We start from the raw sequence: 19,961 nt of genomic DNA, 5'->3' as shown, positions 1-19,961 counted from the left end.
GAACTGAACTCTTGTAAGCCAGACCCATGGACCCAGCTCAGTCACCCCCAAGTTGGAGAAATGTCCTAGGTCTTTCTAACATCATAACACCTTACATTTGACAGCATTACCAAGCTTGTCTTGTTAGACTTTTTCTTGGGGTGTATTGAGAGTCCTGATCATTCATCTACAAGGAAAATGAAACTCACAGGGTTTCAGGTCCATGATTGATAACAATTAAGTGTCAAGGACTCAAACTCTGATGAAGATTCATGTCTGGAGACATGAACTCTAACATGTGACTGTCAAAGTCCTTCATATCCATATCCTCTGAGAGAGAATTTTTCTGTCTTCCTTCCCCTCCAACTACACTTGAAAGTACGTCAGAAGTGAACTGAATGACTTAGCCTTGTTTTCCAAGTTTCTTTTTCATGTCTAGATAGGGTAATTTTATAATGTATGCAAATAAATTAGCACAAACAAATTGAATTCTACAGGGTTAGGTCCTCGGCTAGATGCTGTTGGGTTCAACGTGCTTATTAATGCTTCAGATACAGACTCAAAGACATTATTATCAAATTTAGCAATGACGCCCAATTGGGTGGGGTGACTGACAGTTAGGAAAACTGGATTGAAATTTAAAAAGATCTTGATGAACAGAAAAGGAAAAAGAGGGCAAAATTTAATAGAAATCTTTGCAAAATCATTCACTCAAGAGATGTGGGGAAGCAAGGAACAAGAGACGTGAGAAAACACTGCACGGTTACAACAGAAAAGGAGCCAGAGGTCAGAGTGAACGACAGCCTTCAGAGACAGCAGCAACCTAGCTCTGTCACTCTGAAAAAGAAGGCATTATTTCAGGAGGGACAAGTCGGGGCACTGTTAAGCTAATTCCTCTTCTAGATACAAATGAGATCAGTCTAGTAGAAAGGGTGTTGTTTGGACCCCAAAACCTATACCTTGGAAGGTAGGTTAGGAAGGCAAAGTTTTTAAATTTGTGACTGATGGCATTAACCTCATTAGTCTACATTCTCAAGCTCAGTTCTTTGTTCATGTCATGCTCACAGCCTAGAACTTCCTCTCTCCTTCGACTTGGACATCACTTCTTTCTCCATGAGGGTGCTCTGAGTTCCTCCCCCAAGGCACCTTGCCCAGCCACTCTGCATGTGCTTCCACAAACTAGATACCAACCAGCACTGGGCAACAGTGCTCCCCAACCCCCCGACCTGGCATGAATTATTATGGCTTCATTCTATAGATGAGAAAACAAACAAGGAGGAAGAGGAACTGTCTGTGGTGCTGTGCTTAGAAGCTGTCAGGGCTGGGACTTTCACTAAAGGCTGAAGAGCTCTTAAGGCCACATTCCATGGCCCCATGGGCATCCACAATATCTTACTGTACTTATTTGCTTGGTGTCTGCCTCCATCTGGGGCTCCTATACCTGATGGAACCAAGTTTTGTTTGTGACCCATTCAGAACCTGGGATTGATCAACAATATGTGTTAAATTCAAAGTTTTTGACCAAGTAGGTAATGTGTTCTGTGGGTATTTCTGAGTCTTTTTTTTTTTTTTTTTTTTTTTTTTGGTTTTTCGAGACAGTTTCTCTGTAGCTTTGATGCCTGTCCTGGAAATAGCTCTTTAGACCAGGCTGGCCTCAAACTCACAGAGCTCCACCTGCCTCTGCCTCCCAGTGCTGGGATTACAGGCGTGCACCACCACCGCCCGGCCTCTGAGTCATTTTTTGACTGAAAGAAAATAGAAAATAAATTATGTTGTAGTGAAGAGAATTTAATTAGTTCTGAAAATTGGCACAAATCTGAAGCAGTACTGACAGTGATTGGACAGGTTTATAAAATGTAAAAGAATGGAAATAGTTACATATCTTTGTACACATGTAAAATCATATATATGCATCTACATATAGTTTGTGTACATCTATGAACATTTATCAAGTTATCATCTATTGTGAATATGATTTTCCCTAAAGGTAAAGAGAATGATTTTTTAAAAAAAGTTCTATTATCTGTGGACTCTGGAAAGCTTTCTTGACATGGAATTCAAATTCTAAATGATGGGGACTGGGGAGGTGGCTCAGCAGTTAAAAGCACCCGCTGCTCTTCCGAAGGACCTGAGTTTGAGTCCCAGGACCCACATGGCAACTCTCACAACCACCTGTAACTCTAGTCCCAGGGAATCTAATGCTCTCTTCTGGCCTCTGCAGGTGCCAGACACACACATGGCACACAGACATACATGCAGGCAAAACACCTATATGCATTTAAAGAAATAAATGAACAAATAATTTTTTTTTGTAAATTATAAATTACAGTCAACCCTAGATTGGTTCATCTCATCTGAGAAAACTGTTTACTGTCCTTAACTTAAGGCATAACTGTAATTTGGTCACAAGTTCTCAAGGCAGAAATGATTTAAAAAAAACAACAACTCAATGACTTCAAACCTAAGAGATGCCAGATCGGAATTAGTTGAGACTACTCTGACCACCCACAGTGATGATGAAGATAACTGCTAAGATAAAAGGTTTCTAAAGACAGCAAGGTACTCTCTCCTCAGCTGTGGAGCCGTGTGGTAGTGCTTTACCATAGATGGGCCACAATGCTTGGCCCACCACAGGCCATGTATCAAAGAGAAAGCAGGAAGAGGCTACTGGCTGGGGAGGGCTGGGGGGCCGCGATGTCAGGCCTTTGTCACTAGCAAGCACCATTATTATTTTGAACATTGAACTCTACATTGCCTTGTTTCTTTGTGATCTCCCGCCCACACCAAATTCTACTCACTGAAAACATTGCAGGAACATTTTCAAAGCACAGCTCAGTGACAGGAGCTGAATAAACCATCTGCAGTGGATAAGCTCTATGTCAAGATATTTTAAAGAGAGTGAAGTAACATAAAAAACAATCACCAGAGAGATCCATAATATTATTAAAAAAAAACTATTCTAAAATATACAGTGAGACACCACCTAGGATACCCCAAAGCATGCCCCTTCACCATGCAAACTCACAGTCAGCAGGTACCAGGCTCAATTCGGAAAACATTCAGATGCCACCAACACCTGATCTAACTGAAGATGCATCCAAGTTTAGGGCGCTACCTACATCTACTGCTTGCTTCCTATCCAGACAAACAGCAACTGCAAACCATCTTAAACCTTTAACCACCATACCACTGCAGAAACCAGAGAGGTGCAGGACGGTCCACTTTTATAGCAGCAGAGGAAGGGAGGGAAGAAAAGGCATAGAGAAACCCGGCAAGGACATTCCTCCCATAAAACACATAACTCACAAATACAAAAACAAACATCTCTTCGGAGGCCAGAGAGCTGAGGTCGTCCTTGGCCCCTGGGCCATGAAGTCACTGGTGTTTTCTGGGAGGTGGAGCAGAGTACAGTCTTGGCTGGCTGGCTGCTCCACCCTTCCTAATAGGCCAGCTTTAAAAAAAAAAAAAAAACCTCAGTATTTACACATCATACAAGTTGCAGGACCCAGGAACAGCTCAGCTATATCTAATCTACCCTGGCGATAAGTGATTTGCCCTTCAAATTCAGAAAAGGTAGGCTCAGGACTTCCTAAGGCTTTAGGACTTTGGTGTTCTGTTCTGTGAGAGCTCTCTCTGTGCCCTGTGTCAGTGACACGTGCATTCTGATCTGTGTTGGCACCCAGCTAAGGTACAGGTTAAAACACAAGGACCCCAAGGCAGAGGGGAACAGCTATTAAAGGCCAAGTCTTGAACTGAAGGCAGGATGTCTTCACAGGCTCAGGACCTGTTGCAGGCATTTGACGAACAGGAATTTTATACTGTGCTCCAGAGGAAACTTCGTGAACTCGGAGGCTGGAGTTGAAAAGGTTTGCCTCATTTTAAGGGACTATCTCACATTTTTATGATATAAGTTTGTATGAAGACACATACTTTCCTTTCTCTGCATCTGGACCTAAAATGCACAATAGCAATGAAATAAGAGCTGGAACACATTCCGTTTGCTTTCTCTACCTTGAAAAACGACAGCAGTAATGAGAAAGAAATGTCACTAAACACTGATGACGTCCCGAACATCCTGGCCAACAGTTGCCTGCTCTGTCCTGCTGCCCACTCCTTAACAAGGTGCTTCACAAACTGAACTGATTCCTTACCAAGTCACGATGTAAAACCTTAAATCTGCCAAGTGACGTCCCTAAGTGATTCTTCATCTACATTGTGTCTAATGATTCTTAAACATTGAGAAACTCTCCCTAAACTAATCTTACATGAGGCCTGTCAGCCATATGGAAAGGAACCACGCTTGATCAGATCTAGGTGTGTCTAAATCTGCTTGGAATCACCTTGAGATCTGAGGGGATCCTGCTGTCTGTGGGCAGAGCACTCGATGCTCCTTACACCATCGACTCCGTAACTGCCTAGGAATGAACACTTCAAGGGAAACAAGATGTTGGTCATTCAGGAAGTGGAATTTTATTTTTCAGCAGCCCCCTGATCGCTGGTCTATTTTGCTGCCTTTTCCACATAGAAAGAAGGAACTCTCTAGAATAATAAACCTCTTGGCAATTGCCTGTCTAAAGATTCAGCACAACAAACAACAAATCTCCCTAGGGAGAAAAATCTCAGAGAAAGGCTCCTTCCCTTAAAGGCTAGCTGTCACACTAGCTGGAGAGCTGGTACCTGGGGATTTAACTTCAGTGTTAAACATGGTCAGCTGGTATGGCATGTAAAGAAGAGAAAACTACAGTTAAAACAGATCAAAGAGAGGGATTTCTTTGGAAGACCAACAGCTAAGAGCAATCACAGCTTTGCGAAAACAGTCCACCTGCATTATTGGCTCCACAGTCATTTTTCTAATATTTCTCTGCATCATTGCTTCGGTTTGTGTCCTGGGTCCATCCTACATTGAGTGACAAGCCTAACCTTAGAGTAGGTGGTAGACAATATAATCCAGTGAGTGCGTATATGAAACTAATGAAACAGAATGTTCTTTTTATGTACAGGAAGAACTGTTCTGGAAATAAAACAGAGCTGGCAAGGTAGTTCAAATGCTCCATACTGATGTCCTCATGTTTGATGAAAAGTTAAACACGGAGATTAACGGAACTAGGAGTGGAAGCCAGGGAGGGGAATAGATTCTTCTACAAAGAGTCTGCTCAGACACCGAGGCCATCATCTAAGCACTTTTATTCCATCCTACAGGCACACTATCGTTATTTGGGAACACGTGACAATACAGTGTCTCTCAGCGTGTACTTAAAGAAGAGAAAGGATAAAAGAAAACATCATATCCCAACTTGTTCCTTGAAAGGGAACATTTTCAATTAGCCCCACTTTAAGGCTCCTAGGTCTCTTTTAATCTCTCTGGAACTTCAACTCTACTCATGAATGCCTTTCATCTCCTCTGCCTTATTTGACTGTGCACTGGAGATCTTCCCAAATTGCATGTGGGACCAGTACATCTATTCTATTTGCTAATACAGAGTCCATGCACTTTAGGGTTCACTGGGGAACGATCAAGAATAATCCACATGTCTGCTGGTACTAATACTGGGGCATCAGCTTGCCAAATCCCCCAAATCTTTCAGGGCAATGTGTTCCTCACAGTTCTCCGAGGTTCTGCAAACTTCAAATTCCTATTTTGTCTGGACATGAGGACCTAACAGCTGTGAGGTTCTCTGCTCATAGTCCTGTGCCTGGGGGTCCCACTGCAGAGGGGGGAGCAAACCTAAAGGTCACCCAGAGATGAGAAGTGATGGAATTTCCTTTTGAAGCTTAGAACATGTTAGCCCCCCCAAGGCTCGGGAATTCTTTGTATTCTTCTCCAAATCACCAGCTGTCCTTGATAAGAAAGTTCGAGGCTATTTTACCATCTTGATTTACCTCATGATCTCTGCAGGCTAGTTGTTACAGTGTGGATGCTTTGGGACGCCTGCTGCAAAGTGGTGGCAGCATCAGCTTGCTACTTCCTGGAAAGCCTGTTGCTTGTGAATCTTGTGAGACCAATTCTCTAGCTTATTTTTTTTAGACATCCAGACTTGGGTGTTTGTTATTGTTGCTTGTTTTTTGCTTTTTGTTTCTGTTTTTAACAGTGGAAGACAGACAACAAGGTTCAGTGAAGCAAAGTGTTTTAAGGAGGGCCACAAAAGGCACCTGGACAGTTTTTTTAGAAGGGGTGAGGACATTTTTACCTTTTTTTTTGGAGCTGAGGATCGAACCCAGGGTCTTGCACTTGCTAGGCAAGTGCTCTACCACTGAGCTAAATCCCCAACCCAGAGCACACTTTTCTGAGATGAAAAGATAGCTAGAAAATGACACAGTGCTTGAGAAAATACTAATTACAACAACAGTCCTAACACTTCTCAGCTCTACTGTTCTCACTCAATGCTCTCCATAAACGACCTCATTCAATATTCATAATAGAATTTTGAGGTGGTCATGACTAACAGCCACAGCCACATTTTTAAAATGAGACTAAGATGTTTAGGTAAACAAAGCAGCTTGCACACGGCCCATAGCTGCGTTCTGAAATGCTTGGCTGAGCTAAATAACGTCAAAACTTGGTGTGACATTTGAGTGGTATGGCTAAGACTGGATGTCCTGTTTGACATGGCAGAGCAGTGGGGTCAGAGCCAGCCAGCTCTTCAAAAACCAGCAGTATGAAAAGCGGATCCCTTACAGAGTCAGCTCTCTGAGAAGAGATACACAGATAACTCGACTTTAAATAAGACCATATCTGCCCACAGTTGCAGGTCTGAGAGCAAAGAGAAGCCTAACATTTCAGTAACATCATCACTTAGGTACAGCAATCAAGAACAGGGTTACAAGGCAGTACATCTGAGTTCTAACCAAATATCATTATGATCATTCCCAGGCATGTGCACCACGAAGCCTTCCATGTTGTGGTATAAGCCTAGAGTGCACTTAAGAGAATTAATACCATCGTTATCTGCATGAGAGGTACAGCCACTGAGATATTCCTATCCTTAGCACATACAATGGATATACATTAGCATATACAATCGTCGGTGGAAACTGTACCTTTTTTCATTTTTTTTTCTGTTTTTTTTTTTTTTTTTTTTTTTTTTTTTTTTCTGTTTTTTTTTAGACAGGGTTCCACTGTATAGCCCTGGCTGTTTTGGAACTCACTCTGTAGACCAGGCTAGCCTCAAACTCAGAGATCTGCCTGCCTCTGCCTCCTGAGTGCTGGGATTAAGGGAGTGAAACACTATACCCAGCCCTGGAAGCTGTGTTCAGAAACCAATTACATCAATCAGTCATCCTCAGTTTCCACAGAGAAATGCCGACCTTAGTGCACTTAGATATAATTAGACAAATTCATCAACAGACCCTGGTTTTCATCATTTACATCCCCATTAAGGAAAAGCAACTGGTTTTCTTCACAGTGTTATAATAATTTGTTCTATTGACGTATATGCATCATGGGAAAAAGAACACTTAGCACTTACATGCTTTACCCCTAGAGTAACCTTTCTCTGGACTAAATACCAGAAACATGTGACAATCACGTTGGAGCAGTCACCCTGCTCGCCTGGGTATTTTAAATGACTCACCCAAGATGCCACAATAAGATTAGAAGAATATTTATTGCTCTGTTGACTGTGGATGGAGAGCTTCCTTTGCCTGGAAGGTCACTATGGTTAGGTTTTACCTTATGATAGTTTATAGAAGCTAGGCAGAGGAAGTAGTTACTCACATTCTCCTTGTCAGGAATCCCTAGAGGGAGGAAAGAGAGAAAAGAGAGGCCATAAATTGTATGATCAGCCAATACAATGGAACCAAAATCCTTTGCTGGAGGAAGATCAGTAACACTTCCATGTTTTCCATGTGTGTGTGCACCCATAAAAGCTACACAGAGAGACAGACAGATGTACCCACACGTAACTCTAAATCAATGTGTCATGGTGAATGCAGCTATGTGTCCGGGCAACAAAGCCCAGGATTATTTTGTGTCCACCATACGCTTTCCCCTCCCAGTGGTAAAAATCTCTCTGTGACTCACTTACACCCTGCACGTCTCCACACTACAAACCACCTCACTCTGCGCCAGGGATCTGAACTCAGGAGCAAGCAGCACAGGAACCCACCATAGCCAAAGTTCTGTCTTGAGCAAAGCTCCTTCCTGCTGTGCTCAGGCCAGGCCTAAGCATGGCAGCAGCTGTTTCAAGGCCAGGGTGAGCTCAGTTTCCTTAGCTAAGAAAATGCCCTGCTCTTCTGTGTACTCCTCTGTTCGGTCATTTATGAACATTACAGGAGCATCTACCAGAGGCAGCCCCTGCTCCTTTCCTCTAGGTGGACATGGTAAGGGGGCCACTGTGGGAAGCCATATCTTCAGCAGAGCTCACTAAGTTCAGGGCATCGGGCACAAGTGCTATCCCAAGGAGGAAAAAGCAGCACCGATGAGTCTCCTGTGTGGCTTCTATCTGGCTTCCAACCACGGGCTCAGCGTAAGGTGGTTTGCACCACAAAAGCACAGTGTGTCCAGATTCTAAGTAAACAGGGCACTGTTCCCAGATATGGCCACACAATTGCCATATCAACCTTAGCAGAACAGAGTGGCCATCCCAACAGCAGCAAGGTGGTAGGCAAGCAGCCTTAGACTGGAAGAGATCATCTGAAAGCTTGGTCTAGTTGGAGCTTTGTTCCCTTAATCTGGAGAGTCTCAAGTCACAAATACTCAGGCAGGATGCAGGAGTGATAGGCATGTCTGCCATAGCATCCCAGATATATATATAGAGAGAGAGATAGAGATAGATGGATAGATAGATAGATAGATAGATAGATAGATAGATAGATATGTGGCCTTGTGCCATAAGTCTGAAATTCATCCTGCACCCACCCAGTGAGGCGACTATCCAATTGGCAACCACCTTGTAGGCCTGGAGTGGACTGACTGAGGAGAGATGGGGTCTACAGTCAACTGCCTCCGTAAGTTGTTCAGTGAGTGAAAGACACAGTAGCACAGATTGCTAAATATGAATGCTAGACCTTAGAACACCTCTGGGAGACCACTAGGAAAAGGTGAGTTTTCAGCCGTGCAGGTCTTGACAGTGGGGCTAAGGTGTGAAGATTCTTGGACCTTCCATGGAAGGCAATGGCAAGCATCAAAAGGCTTGGGATGAGGACAGCCAAAAGGAGAACAAAGGTTGGCTCAAAATTAAAAGACAGTTGATTGGTACTACCCACTTGTAATCCTAGTATGCAGGAGGCTGAGCCAGGAAGATCACAAATTTGAGGCTACCCTGGAGGACTCTTTTGTTTGTTTGTTTGTTTGTTTTGTTTTGTTTTGTTTTTGTTTGTTTTAGAGACAGGGTTTCTCTGTGTAGTTTTGGTGCCTGTCCTGAATCTCTGTAGACCAGCCTGGCCTCAAACTCACAGAGATCTACCTGGCTCTGCCTCCCGATGGCTAGGATTAAAGGCATGTGCCGCCACCACCCAGCTTAGCCTGGGGTACTTAGTAAGACTCAATAAAAGGGGAATGGTGAGATGGTTCAGCTGGTAAAAGTGCTTGCTGTGAGCTTGACCTTGGACCCACATGGTGGGAGGAGAGAGCTGACTCTATAAATAATCCTCTGGTCTTCACACATTCGGTATGGCACAAACTTGCACAAACGTACACAGAATAAACAAATAAATGTAATACTAATTTTTTTTTTTTAAGAGACACCAAGATCAGATAGAGTGGCTGCCTGCCTCTTGACTGGGTCCAGTTCAGCAACTGTGATAAAGATAGTAAGTTTGGGAATCTGAATATTGACTTGATAGAGGATTTTTTAAGGGAAATAATGGCAGCTCTTTCATGTGGTTGAAGTGCTGACTACACATGGAAAAGCCTTTGTTTTCAAAAAGGCCTCCTAGCTGGGAGCAGGGCTGGATGCCTGTAATCCTAGACACTAAGGAGGCCGAGGCAGGAAGACTGGAAGTTAGGCTAGTCTCAGGTATGTGGTACCACACAGTGGAGAGAAAGACAGAGACAGAGACAGAGACCCAAGTTCAAGCTCCCAAGCATTTAGGAGAAAGCGGAAGGCCTGTGAAAAGTCAAGAACTGTAAGCATTGAGTAGGGCAGGAACACACAGCTCATGCAACAGAGCCCTGAGACCCCCAGGAAGAGCCGGGCTGGAAAGCTATTAAATCAATGAGAACAACGGGAGCCACCGCGGCTGTTGGTGATAGTTAACTGTGGAGTTAGTCATTGAAAAGTATTGGGTGGGGCTGGGTGTCTATAGCGCACGCTTTTAATCCCAGCACTCGGGAGGCAGAGGCAGCCGGATCTCTGTGAGCTTGAGGCCAGCCTGGGCTACAGAGTGAGATCCAGGACAGGCATCAAAACTATAAAGAGAAACCCTGTCTCTAAAAAAAAAAAAAAAAAAAAGTATGGGGCAAAAGCCAGACTTCATGGGGCTAGTGAGTGGCTAGGGGTGAGGACATAATAGCTAATACTTTATGCATAATTATTATGAGCCTGACACTCTTTTAAACACATGGCACATTTCGATTCGTTTAATACAACAACCTTAGCGGAGAATATAAGGCACAAAGCATCTGAGTGTCTTGCCTGAGGTCACATAGCTAGAGGACAGCAGAGTTGATGTTTTTAACTTGGGTAGTCCGAGAGAGAGAGAGAGAGAGAGAGAGAGAGAGAGAGAGAGAGAGAGAGAGAGAGAGAGAGAGCGCGAGAGCTGATGTCCTCTTTCCTGCCCCCTTTTCAAGGAGGCAGATGTGGGAGAGGGCAGGGGCTATAGAGAAAGAGCAGCATGTGGGACAGAAGGCGGGAACCCTGGAGATCCAGGCAAGCAAGAAGGTGGCCCCTGCAGAAACTACTAACACACTGGAGGACCAGAGTAGCATTCAAGGACCAAGAGACAGGGTGGAAATGCTGTCTGCCATGGCTGTATCTGGCCATCAAGGTACCATAACTTCAACCACTCCATGCTTGGTACACACACACACACACACACACACACACACACACTTGTAGGAGGGATAGGGAATAGAGAGATGGCTCAGCAGTTAAGATCATGTACTGCTCTTCCAGAGGACTGATGCAGTTCCTAGCACTCAGGTCAGATAGCTCACAACTGCTCCAGGGAATCTGATGCCCTCTTCTGGCCTCTAAGGGCACCTGTGCTCTTCTCTTGTGCACAGACACATACATAAAAATAAAACCAATCTTTAGAGCAGCATCACACAACTCACCCTACCCCTATCTTTAAACCTCAGCCAACGGTGGCTCTCTTACAGGAGCCTGATTTTTTTTTCTTTTTGCTGGTGTACATTGAACATATATACCACACCACTTGACTACAGACAGGTGGGGGAAGTAAATACCAAAGTTAAGCTGCCCATCATCTTCCTATGTGGTAGAGCACCTAGCACCCAGAACCTACCAAAAGCCTGGGATTGAAGGGGCCATTTTAAAAGAACTAATGACTGCTGTTTCTCTCTTTGGGCAATGGAGCTTAAGTGAACAGAAGATGGAGTTCCCGCATACCTCCATGTGGCTGAGACAAACACAGCCAGAAATCCCATTTTGAAAAGGGCACAGAACTATTCCAAGCATGCAGATATCCAGTATGGAGGCCCCAGCCTGCACCAGAGCCAGACACTCTCTACTAGCCAAGACCCTGCAGGACAGGGCACAGACCACATAGTCGTGATCTCCAGTGTGAGCTGCCAGTCTGTTACTCACACCAGAGTCAGGGTGCTTCCTCTGTCATGCTGGTGTTCAACACACTTTTTTTTTTTTTTTTTTTTTGTCACATGAAAACACATACCCCACAACAAATTTTCAGATACAAAATGTCCACACGTCACTTACTGTCATTGTTAGAGCCCGTTTCCATAACACCATAAGGAGGAGCCAGAAGTCCGGCCATATACTGTCGGTATTTCTGCAAGACAAGATTGTAAAGTCAGCACACAGGTATTTACTCGCTTGGAGCATACGTTTATTTACATGTTAAAGACAGAAACCCTGGGTGTCAGGAAACCCGAGTCTCTTATTTATAGAGCCAGGAAGTGTGCTCTCTAGGGCTCTGGGTTTAAACTAAAGATGTGGGGTTCAGCACAAGGCTTCCTGGGTGAGGCTGAAAGTGTCCTCTGCACAGGGCAGGGCTCCACCCAGCTGCTTCATTTATATGTTATGCATTCGTGGGGGAGAGAATGGTGGGGTTCTTACCTCTCCCCACCCTGTTATACATAGGCACCTGAGAACCAGTGAGTGTTTACAGGCGCAGACACAGTAACCTTGCTGCCTATCTCCGAGGTGAATGCCTCCGAATCAGCGGCTTTCAAAGCCAAAAGAAACGCAGCAGCTCTTGGAACATGTCTCTTTGAAAGGAAGCTGACTCGCTCCCATTTACCTCGCTCCTTTTACACGGTACACCTGTCTGCTACGTGACCTCCAAAGCACTTTTGTTACGTTGTCAAATAAAATCATTTGGCTTTATTTAGATGCTCCTGAATTGTCTTCCTCTGGCTTTTTTGGTCCAGGCATGCTCGGAAACTTGGGGCTCCACAATCTATGTGATTATCCCCAGGAGTCTGTGGTGTGTGGGAGGCATAAGGTTTGGTGAGCATCGGAGAAGAAAGGAGGGCATTTACAAAGAATGGAAGGTGAATGCTCTCAGGCAATAAGTATAGCTTCCTCTCCTGCAGAATGAAAGCTGGGTGCTTTTCCTGATGTGTGGTATCATGTATATTTATGGTTTATAATTACAGTGACACTCAGAAATGTTAAACAGCATCAAAAGAACCAGCACCTCACAATGTGTGCTGTACAGCCACCAGAGGAAAGGCTTCATCTGTAGCAATGGGCAGCTGGTGACACGTGGTACCCCAGCAACCATCTGGCCCACTTGGAAGATCTGAACAGTGTTGTCATGGTACTTTCTCTAAAGAGCCTTCTAGTCAAGATGTGACTAGTTCCTCCACCCCATGTTTTCTTCCCCAATAGGAAGCAACTACTCCAGTATGCATGTGTGCCAACATGAAGATGGCGAGGTTTTTTTTCCTGTCTCTGAGCTGATGACGAAAACATACCCACAGGGCCAACGTGTCACCCAGTACCATTGTCACCCCTCGCCACCCCCCCAGTTCTGACTCTCTTCTTTCTTATACTGTTATCTACCCTTCCTCATGGGGCGACATTCTGGGCATCCAGTGAACTTGTGCTCTGGAACAGTTCCAAAAGGGTGTAAGAGATCTGTTACATTCCAAGAAGCTCCGCGACCCTCCTTGAACATTGGAGTCCTTCCTCGTGTGCTTTACAATTTTCTTACAAGCCTCTAAAAGAAATAATTCCTGTTCAGTTTCAGGGGCCAGTTTGTTTTGCTTAGAAATGTTCTCTTGGGACTGATGGTGCTATTTGTCTCTGCACGTCCACGCCAATTCCCATGGACTCAGGAAGCACCGTTGACCTTCCTCCAAGCCCGGAGCACCTGGTCTGTGGCTCGGCTCCCCCAGTGCGAATCCCGGGGGCCACTGCTTTGAGGACAGAAACCAGGGCAGCCTCCAGGGAAGATCATGTGGGATAAATTTAGAGATGTGTGTTTGGAGTTTCCACCATGTGAGTGTGTGTCCCAGGCACTGGGCACATCAAGAGAACAGGAGACAAGGACCTTTGCACTTGTGAAACATCTAATTACTGAAACACAGGGCACAAGGACTTGGGCTTACTATATTAGCTCCCCATTATCCATGGGGTTCCCATCAAAACCAACAAGGGACCATCAACCATGGACAGCACTGACCTCTATCTATACTGTTTTTACCTATTCACAAATACATACAGTAAAGTTTAATTTAAAAACTGGGCACAGTAAGAGATTTATGGCAACTGATAACACAATAGGACAATTCTACCAACACACAACAATAAATGTTAGATGAACATGGCCTCTTCTCATTCACTCCTTCAAAGTATGTCACTGTACCCAAATAAGTTGGACTATAATGGATGACAGGTAACTAAAACCGTGGGAAATAACATCCCAGGTAGGGGGCAACTACTATACAAATTTAATACTTACCTGTTAATTTCAAACACAGATTTAACTAGACAGAATACCACGTACTCATATATTCCTTCAGTAATTATCAATTGGTGGCTGGTGTTATTTCACTATACATGTATCTGCTTATTCCTTTCAGAATTCTTTTGGGTCAAATTCTAGGTATCATATAAATTAATCAGTAAATATTTCAGTAGGGATTTCTAAAAGATAAAGGCTCTTCTTAAATAAAATCACAGCACCGTCATAACTTTGTAAAAGTCCATAACCCCCAGTTGATGTAAGAATTTTAGTTGTTTCATAAATGTCATCCATGAACCAAATTTTAAAATAGGTTTATTTAATAAGACAACAATGGTGTCAATACAACAGCTTTGGGTACAAAAGCAGGCAGGGCTAACATATCTGTAATTAAAGTAAATATTTCTTTAAATTAAAGGTGTGTGTGTGTGTGTGTGTGTGTGTGTATGTGTGTGACTGCATGGGTAGGCACATTTGCACGACATGTGCACACAGGCTTTATAGTGTTACACATACAAACACAGGACAGGCTATAGCAGTGGTTCCCAACCTTCCTAATGCTACGACCTTTTAATACAGTTCCTCATGTGGTGATGAGCTCCAAACACAAAATTATTGTGTTGCTACTTCATATGCATAGTTTTGCTACTGTTATGAATTGTAATGTAAATACCTGTTATGCAGGATATCTGATATGTGTGGCTCAAGAGCTGTCATGCCCCACAAGTTGAGAACTGCTGGGCTATAATGTGATGTGCACAGGGTGATACTATTTTGTGATAATACAAGAACAGATGCCTGTGCATAAATATAAGGATCTGTGACCATGAAGCGCATCTTCAACCCGAGAGGAGAGCGACAAGAGAGCTTCTGGAGGGAGGCAGCTGTGACTGAGGGCAAGGAAAGAGAGACACAGTTTTCACTGTATGCACTTCGGAACCTTTGACTTTGTACCCTGTGCCGCTCATTTCCTTTGGGGTGCCAAAACAGCTCACAGTCTTTGCTATTTTATTTGCTATTACATATTCATTTAAAGAAAGTTTTCCATTATGAGAGCAATAAGCACCTGAAAAGAAATGAAACATCATACAACCAGAAGGAAAAAACTTGAAGAATTAAGGAGTTATTAAAAAAAAAAAAAAAAAAAAAGGCTGTGTTTAGGGGCAGGGTCTCTCTCTCTCTCTCTCTCTCTCTCTCTCTCTCTCTCTCTCCCTTACACACACACACACACACACACACACACACACACACACACACACACAAGCATACACACATGTACACTGTGTCCTATGAGAAATTAAATGCTTGCAATTTTCAGTTCTGGCTTTCATGATGAGTAGGCAGGGCTGGAGGGATTTGCTGGGCCACTTTCATGAGGTCTCTGTAGTTAGTGGCTTTCTAAGCAGTGTGCGTGCGCATGCTACCGGTGTCTATAAAGCCCGCGGTTATTGCCGAGAAGTTACTGGGTAGGAAGGCATGAGATGGCTATTCGAGGTTTTCACAGGGACAGATGCTAAACAAACAAGAAAGTGCTCTGTTGGTGTGGCCAGGGATAGATGAGAACCAAGAGACCTGTGCAGACTCAAGCCTGGAGCATTTCTGGTGGAGAGAACACAGGCCACCCCTCCACTAGTGGGATCGGCTCCCAGGAGCATTTAGTGTCAGGGTACATGTGGCACTGGGGGTCATAATAACACAGCCGTGAATGACAGAGTGAGACACACAGGAGGGACTAATCCCCTCAACTAGGAAGTCCTCCAGAGGCCATGAGGATTGAGAGATTGGATACTGGCGTCCTTCTAGTAGTGCCTACATGTACCCCAGGAATAAGAGCAAAGTGACTGTGTTGATAAACCTATATTGTACAACAGTTCATATTTTTACAGCCGTTTAAAACAACTCCCATTTTCTGAAAAATAAAACAAATTAAAGGTGGTGAGAAGGCCATGCTTAAGAAGTTCACACATATAAGTCAGTACTGGTCAGTATGAACCTGAGGACATCAGACTTCAGAGGTGATCCAGTAGGTCTTTACGGCTGTCATTCACCATACCCTCCCACACCCCAAACCTCAACAGTTGAGGTATGTGGTGGCTTGGCTGAGGTATATGGAACCCTTTATCTACATCTTCTTTGGAATCCTGGTGGACCTTTCCCCATAAACCCTTTCTCTGGATCCCACCCCACTACAATATAACAGTAGCCTTCATGGACTCATTCAGGCACTTGCCAAGTGGCCCCAGGTGCTCAGAAAGGAACTATGCCGCTACCCCAAGTTTTGAAATGACCAGGTCTCAGCAGAGCCAAAGCAGCAGTGAGCTGAGGCAAGATCAGAATCAGCTGAGAGGTGGAGAAGAAAGGGCTGAGCTCTGGTGTTACCCCAAACTCCTGCACAGTGGCCCTCAGAATATGGCCTTGTATGTGACTTGTAACAGCTCAGGCTTTCTATTATTCTGTGAACATTCACTCTCATTTACACTATCCTACAGAAGCCTGCCTGGGGTGGAGGTAAGGGCACAGCAAACCAACAGAGTCTCTGTTGGCTGTCTCAAGACTGTCTCAAGACCCGGTGTGCCAGGGTGTCTTTTCCCATGAGACCACCCTGCCCATGGTGCTGATGGGACTAGGGGATGCCTCTCCCAGCCTCTCAGAGAAGTTGCCAAAGCAGCTTTTCAGATGAGACTAAACCCAGAAGAGCCATGAAGGGTTCTAGGAGAAGCTGGCCGGTCTGGGTCTCTGGCTTCCTCTGAGATCCTACTACTGGAAGGTAGTTCATCAACAGGGTCCCTGCAGACAAGTCCTCCAGCCTGAGTCTCTTCAGTAAAGTGCATGCTGAGTCAGATCTGGGGTGTCTCTGCTTTGTTTTGCACAGCTGGGGGTGCCCACAGAACCCTGAAGAAAGACACATCACAGAAATACAACTTTCAGGGCCTGTGGGGAAGCGGGTGTCTTCACTCTCACTGATTTCATAAATTACAGCCTTGAGCGTAATTTCATTTTTAAAAATGCCTTTGGTTCCTAAAAAATTGAAGGTTTACAAACCATGACTAAAGAATCTCCAGACTTTCCACTAGATTGCTATCACTCAAACTCCTCCACACAGCATCAACAAAGCCTGGTGTAGGGTTGCCTAGGCAATGCTCCTGGAGGTTCTGCTCTCTGAAATGAAGACTTCTATGGCTGTGTATCGATGGTGTGTTCTGTCACTGAAAAGCTTTTCCAACAACCAAAGGTAGTAACGGGCTGAGACCAAAGGATCTTGAAATTGAAGCCAGTCCGGGTGACAGTGAGTTCCTGTCTCAATAAATCAAAGGGAAGGGACAGAGGGCAGTGGTGGAGCCCTTGGCTGGCATGCCTGAGGTCCCTGGAGCTGATGCCTAGCTCAGCAGATGGTGGAAGTCCATACTAAGGCTGTTCAGGTTATGCAGCCCTATGGAGCAGCGCTGACCTTCTCCACCTCAGGAGTGAAGTTCCCCAGAGTGGCACCCAGCAAGGCAGGATGGATGAGGGAAAGATAAACAGCAGCTCTTCCTGGACTTTCAATTTTATTCCATGTCAAGTAGTTGAAAGGATTACTTTTATACTTTTATATTATAGAGTAGAAAGATAAATTTGCATAAATTTTAAAGATTAAAGCATACAACTTCAAAGAAATTCTGAACTGGCTGCTGGCTACTTCTAGCTACAAAGGGTCTAGACCCCAGGCATTATGTATTGATGTCCTCTGCATTCAGGAACTTCAGTGGAAAAAACCAAGGACCTCTGATGTTGTGGAAAGCAGGCAGACATTGGCACTATGTAAGCCTGCAGCCTTAATTCTGACTCTGCCAAATGCTACTTGTGTGGGCTTGAAGACATTCAACCCAATCTCCCTGATAAGGAAGTTGGATAGTTACACCCAACTTTCAGACCCTTGTGAGGGAAAGAAATAAAATCTATAAAAGTACCCAGCACATATTATGCATTTAGTAAGTGGTTATTGATAATGACAACAATAATACTGAAAATAACAACAAACCAAGGTTGAATCAAGATAAGTGTAGTATACTTGATATTTTGTAACCAAATCATCACAGCTTTGGGAACATTACTGAGGCTGTGACAGGTACATTGTATAAAGAATCTGTGTGTTAAATGGAGCTATGGATACATAAGAACCTAAATCATAGACTTAAAAATTTCAGAGATATGTAATCTAAAATATTTCTGATTTTCAATTATATTAAGCACATAACTTAAATCATAGAGCTTTAAAAATAATTCCATAGGGTAATGGTGCACATCTGTAATGTCAGCACTTAGAAAATAGAAGCAGAAGGATCATGAGTTCAAAGCCAGCCTTTACTACATAGCAAATTCAAGACCCATCTGGGCCAAGTGAGGTCCTATCTCAAAAGAAGACACCAAAAACAATCCATAACATACTACCTATTTTGTATCCACATAGCAAACTGGTCTCTGAGAGCAGGCTCCAGGGTGGTGGGAAAAGGAAGAACACAGAGATACAAGTGTCAGTACATCTGTCTCAAGATGGCTCTGATGGAAAAAGGCCTCCAAACTGGGTCTCTTAAAGAAGCTAAAAGCTACACGTGAGTATATGAGGTCATTGTTAAACCAGCCCACTTGAGATACCAATGATGCCCAAGATGCTGACCAGTATGGGCGGGTTCCCTAAGTGCTATCAACTCAAAGAAGAATGACCACTTCTGAGCACTCACTGACCAAGTCTCACTCCCCAGAACATGGTCACAGTAACATGGAAGGAAGAGGTAATTAAGTACACTTTCCTTCAGACAGACAGCACTTGCTGACTGATGCCTGCTCAACCATGACAAGGGAGGATCAGTGGGGTCCTTGAAGAACTGTCGAGGTCTCACAAGGACAGCCACTAATGCATGATCACACGAACAGCAACAGTCATACTAGAACGTCACGGGGAAGGCTGAAGCCATGACTGGGAAGCTAGGGGATAGGGCGTGGCAATTTAGATTTAGACGATGGGAAAATGACATTGGACCAGAGATGAGGGTCAATGAGCCCAAAGAGGTGGGCTGAGAATGAACTAAGGCCATCAGGGTAGAAGGCAAGGATACGGAGACGGGGAAGGTGATGGTGAGGAGGCCTCAGCAGGCAGGGTCTCTCACAGGTGAGGATGTGGGCCGCTCTCACAGTGTAATGGGAAGATGGAGAAGTAAGAGGAGCACGTGAGTGTTTTTAGAACATCCTGACGATGGTGAGAATGGTTTTGATGAGGAGATAAGGAAGGCCTTGTGTGCCTGAGAGCTGGCCTGGGCATAGCACAACCAAGGCACCACGAGAATTGTCAAGAATGAGGAAAGAGCGAGGGGTGTGGTGTAGGGGCAGATGGAGATGAGGACACGTGTTCCGAAAAAGAGGGGTGAGGCAGCCTCCATCTGCTTTCTGTGGACAATTCCTTGTTGAAACGCAACATCCCTGTGTCTTTAAGCTGAACTGTTGGGGGGCTTCAGAGGGCTGCCTGGGACAAGTAACATAAGTTAGTGCTCACTGTCTTCTAGTCATTAATTAACCGAGGGCTCTGTTAGCAGAACTCAAGACGGGAGCAAGGCACACACAGGAGGTCAATACTGCTTAGTTGAAAGTTGTCTAACAGTTTACTCTGGCACTGTGACTGCGTGGTAAACTTTAGGGTCACAGCAGGGCTGAGCCCACTGCAGCCCAGCCAACATCCAAGTACAGCTGTGATTGAGGAAACAATTAGGAATTGCTGCCTTGGCTGTGGGAAACAGCTGACATTTTATTCTTTAACCATGTAAAACTCAAAGGGCGGTAGATCTTAAATGTGGCTATTCCAAATAAAAACTAATGTATAAAACCCCATCTACATACTAAAATGATGTGTATTTTTTTTAAAAAAAATTTATGTGTATGGCTGTTCAGGCTATGTGAAT

At 44.3% G+C, this 19,961-nt stretch overlaps 1 protein-coding gene across 4 annotated transcripts in view; it reads right to left on the bottom strand.

Annotated features, from left to right (window-relative positions):
* The window catches only part of Rapgef4 (Rap guanine nucleotide exchange factor 4), a 269,226-nt gene that overhangs the window by 110,655 nt on the left and 138,610 nt on the right, over positions 1–19,961 (bottom strand). For all 4 annotated transcript variants that reach the window (XR_004944679.1, XR_004944680.1, XM_036183312.1 and 1 more), the window contains exons 5-6: positions 11,817–11,889; positions 7,694–7,713 (exon numbers count right to left, since the gene is read on the bottom strand). Coding sequence is in view for 2 of the 4 variants with exons in the window: in XM_036183312.1 (XP_036039205.1) it covers positions 7,694–7,713; positions 11,817–11,889 (93 nt within the window). In the remaining 2 variants the exon portion in view is untranslated. The remainder of the gene's footprint in view (positions 1–7,693; positions 7,714–11,816; positions 11,890–19,961) is intronic.

This window comes from Onychomys torridus, chromosome 4 (genome assembly GCF_903995425.1).
Source record: "Onychomys torridus chromosome 4, mOncTor1.1, whole genome shotgun sequence".
NCBI classification, from domain to species: domain Eukaryota; kingdom Metazoa; phylum Chordata; class Mammalia; order Rodentia; family Cricetidae; genus Onychomys; species Onychomys torridus.
This window is presented reverse-complemented; position numbering and strand designations above follow the sequence as displayed.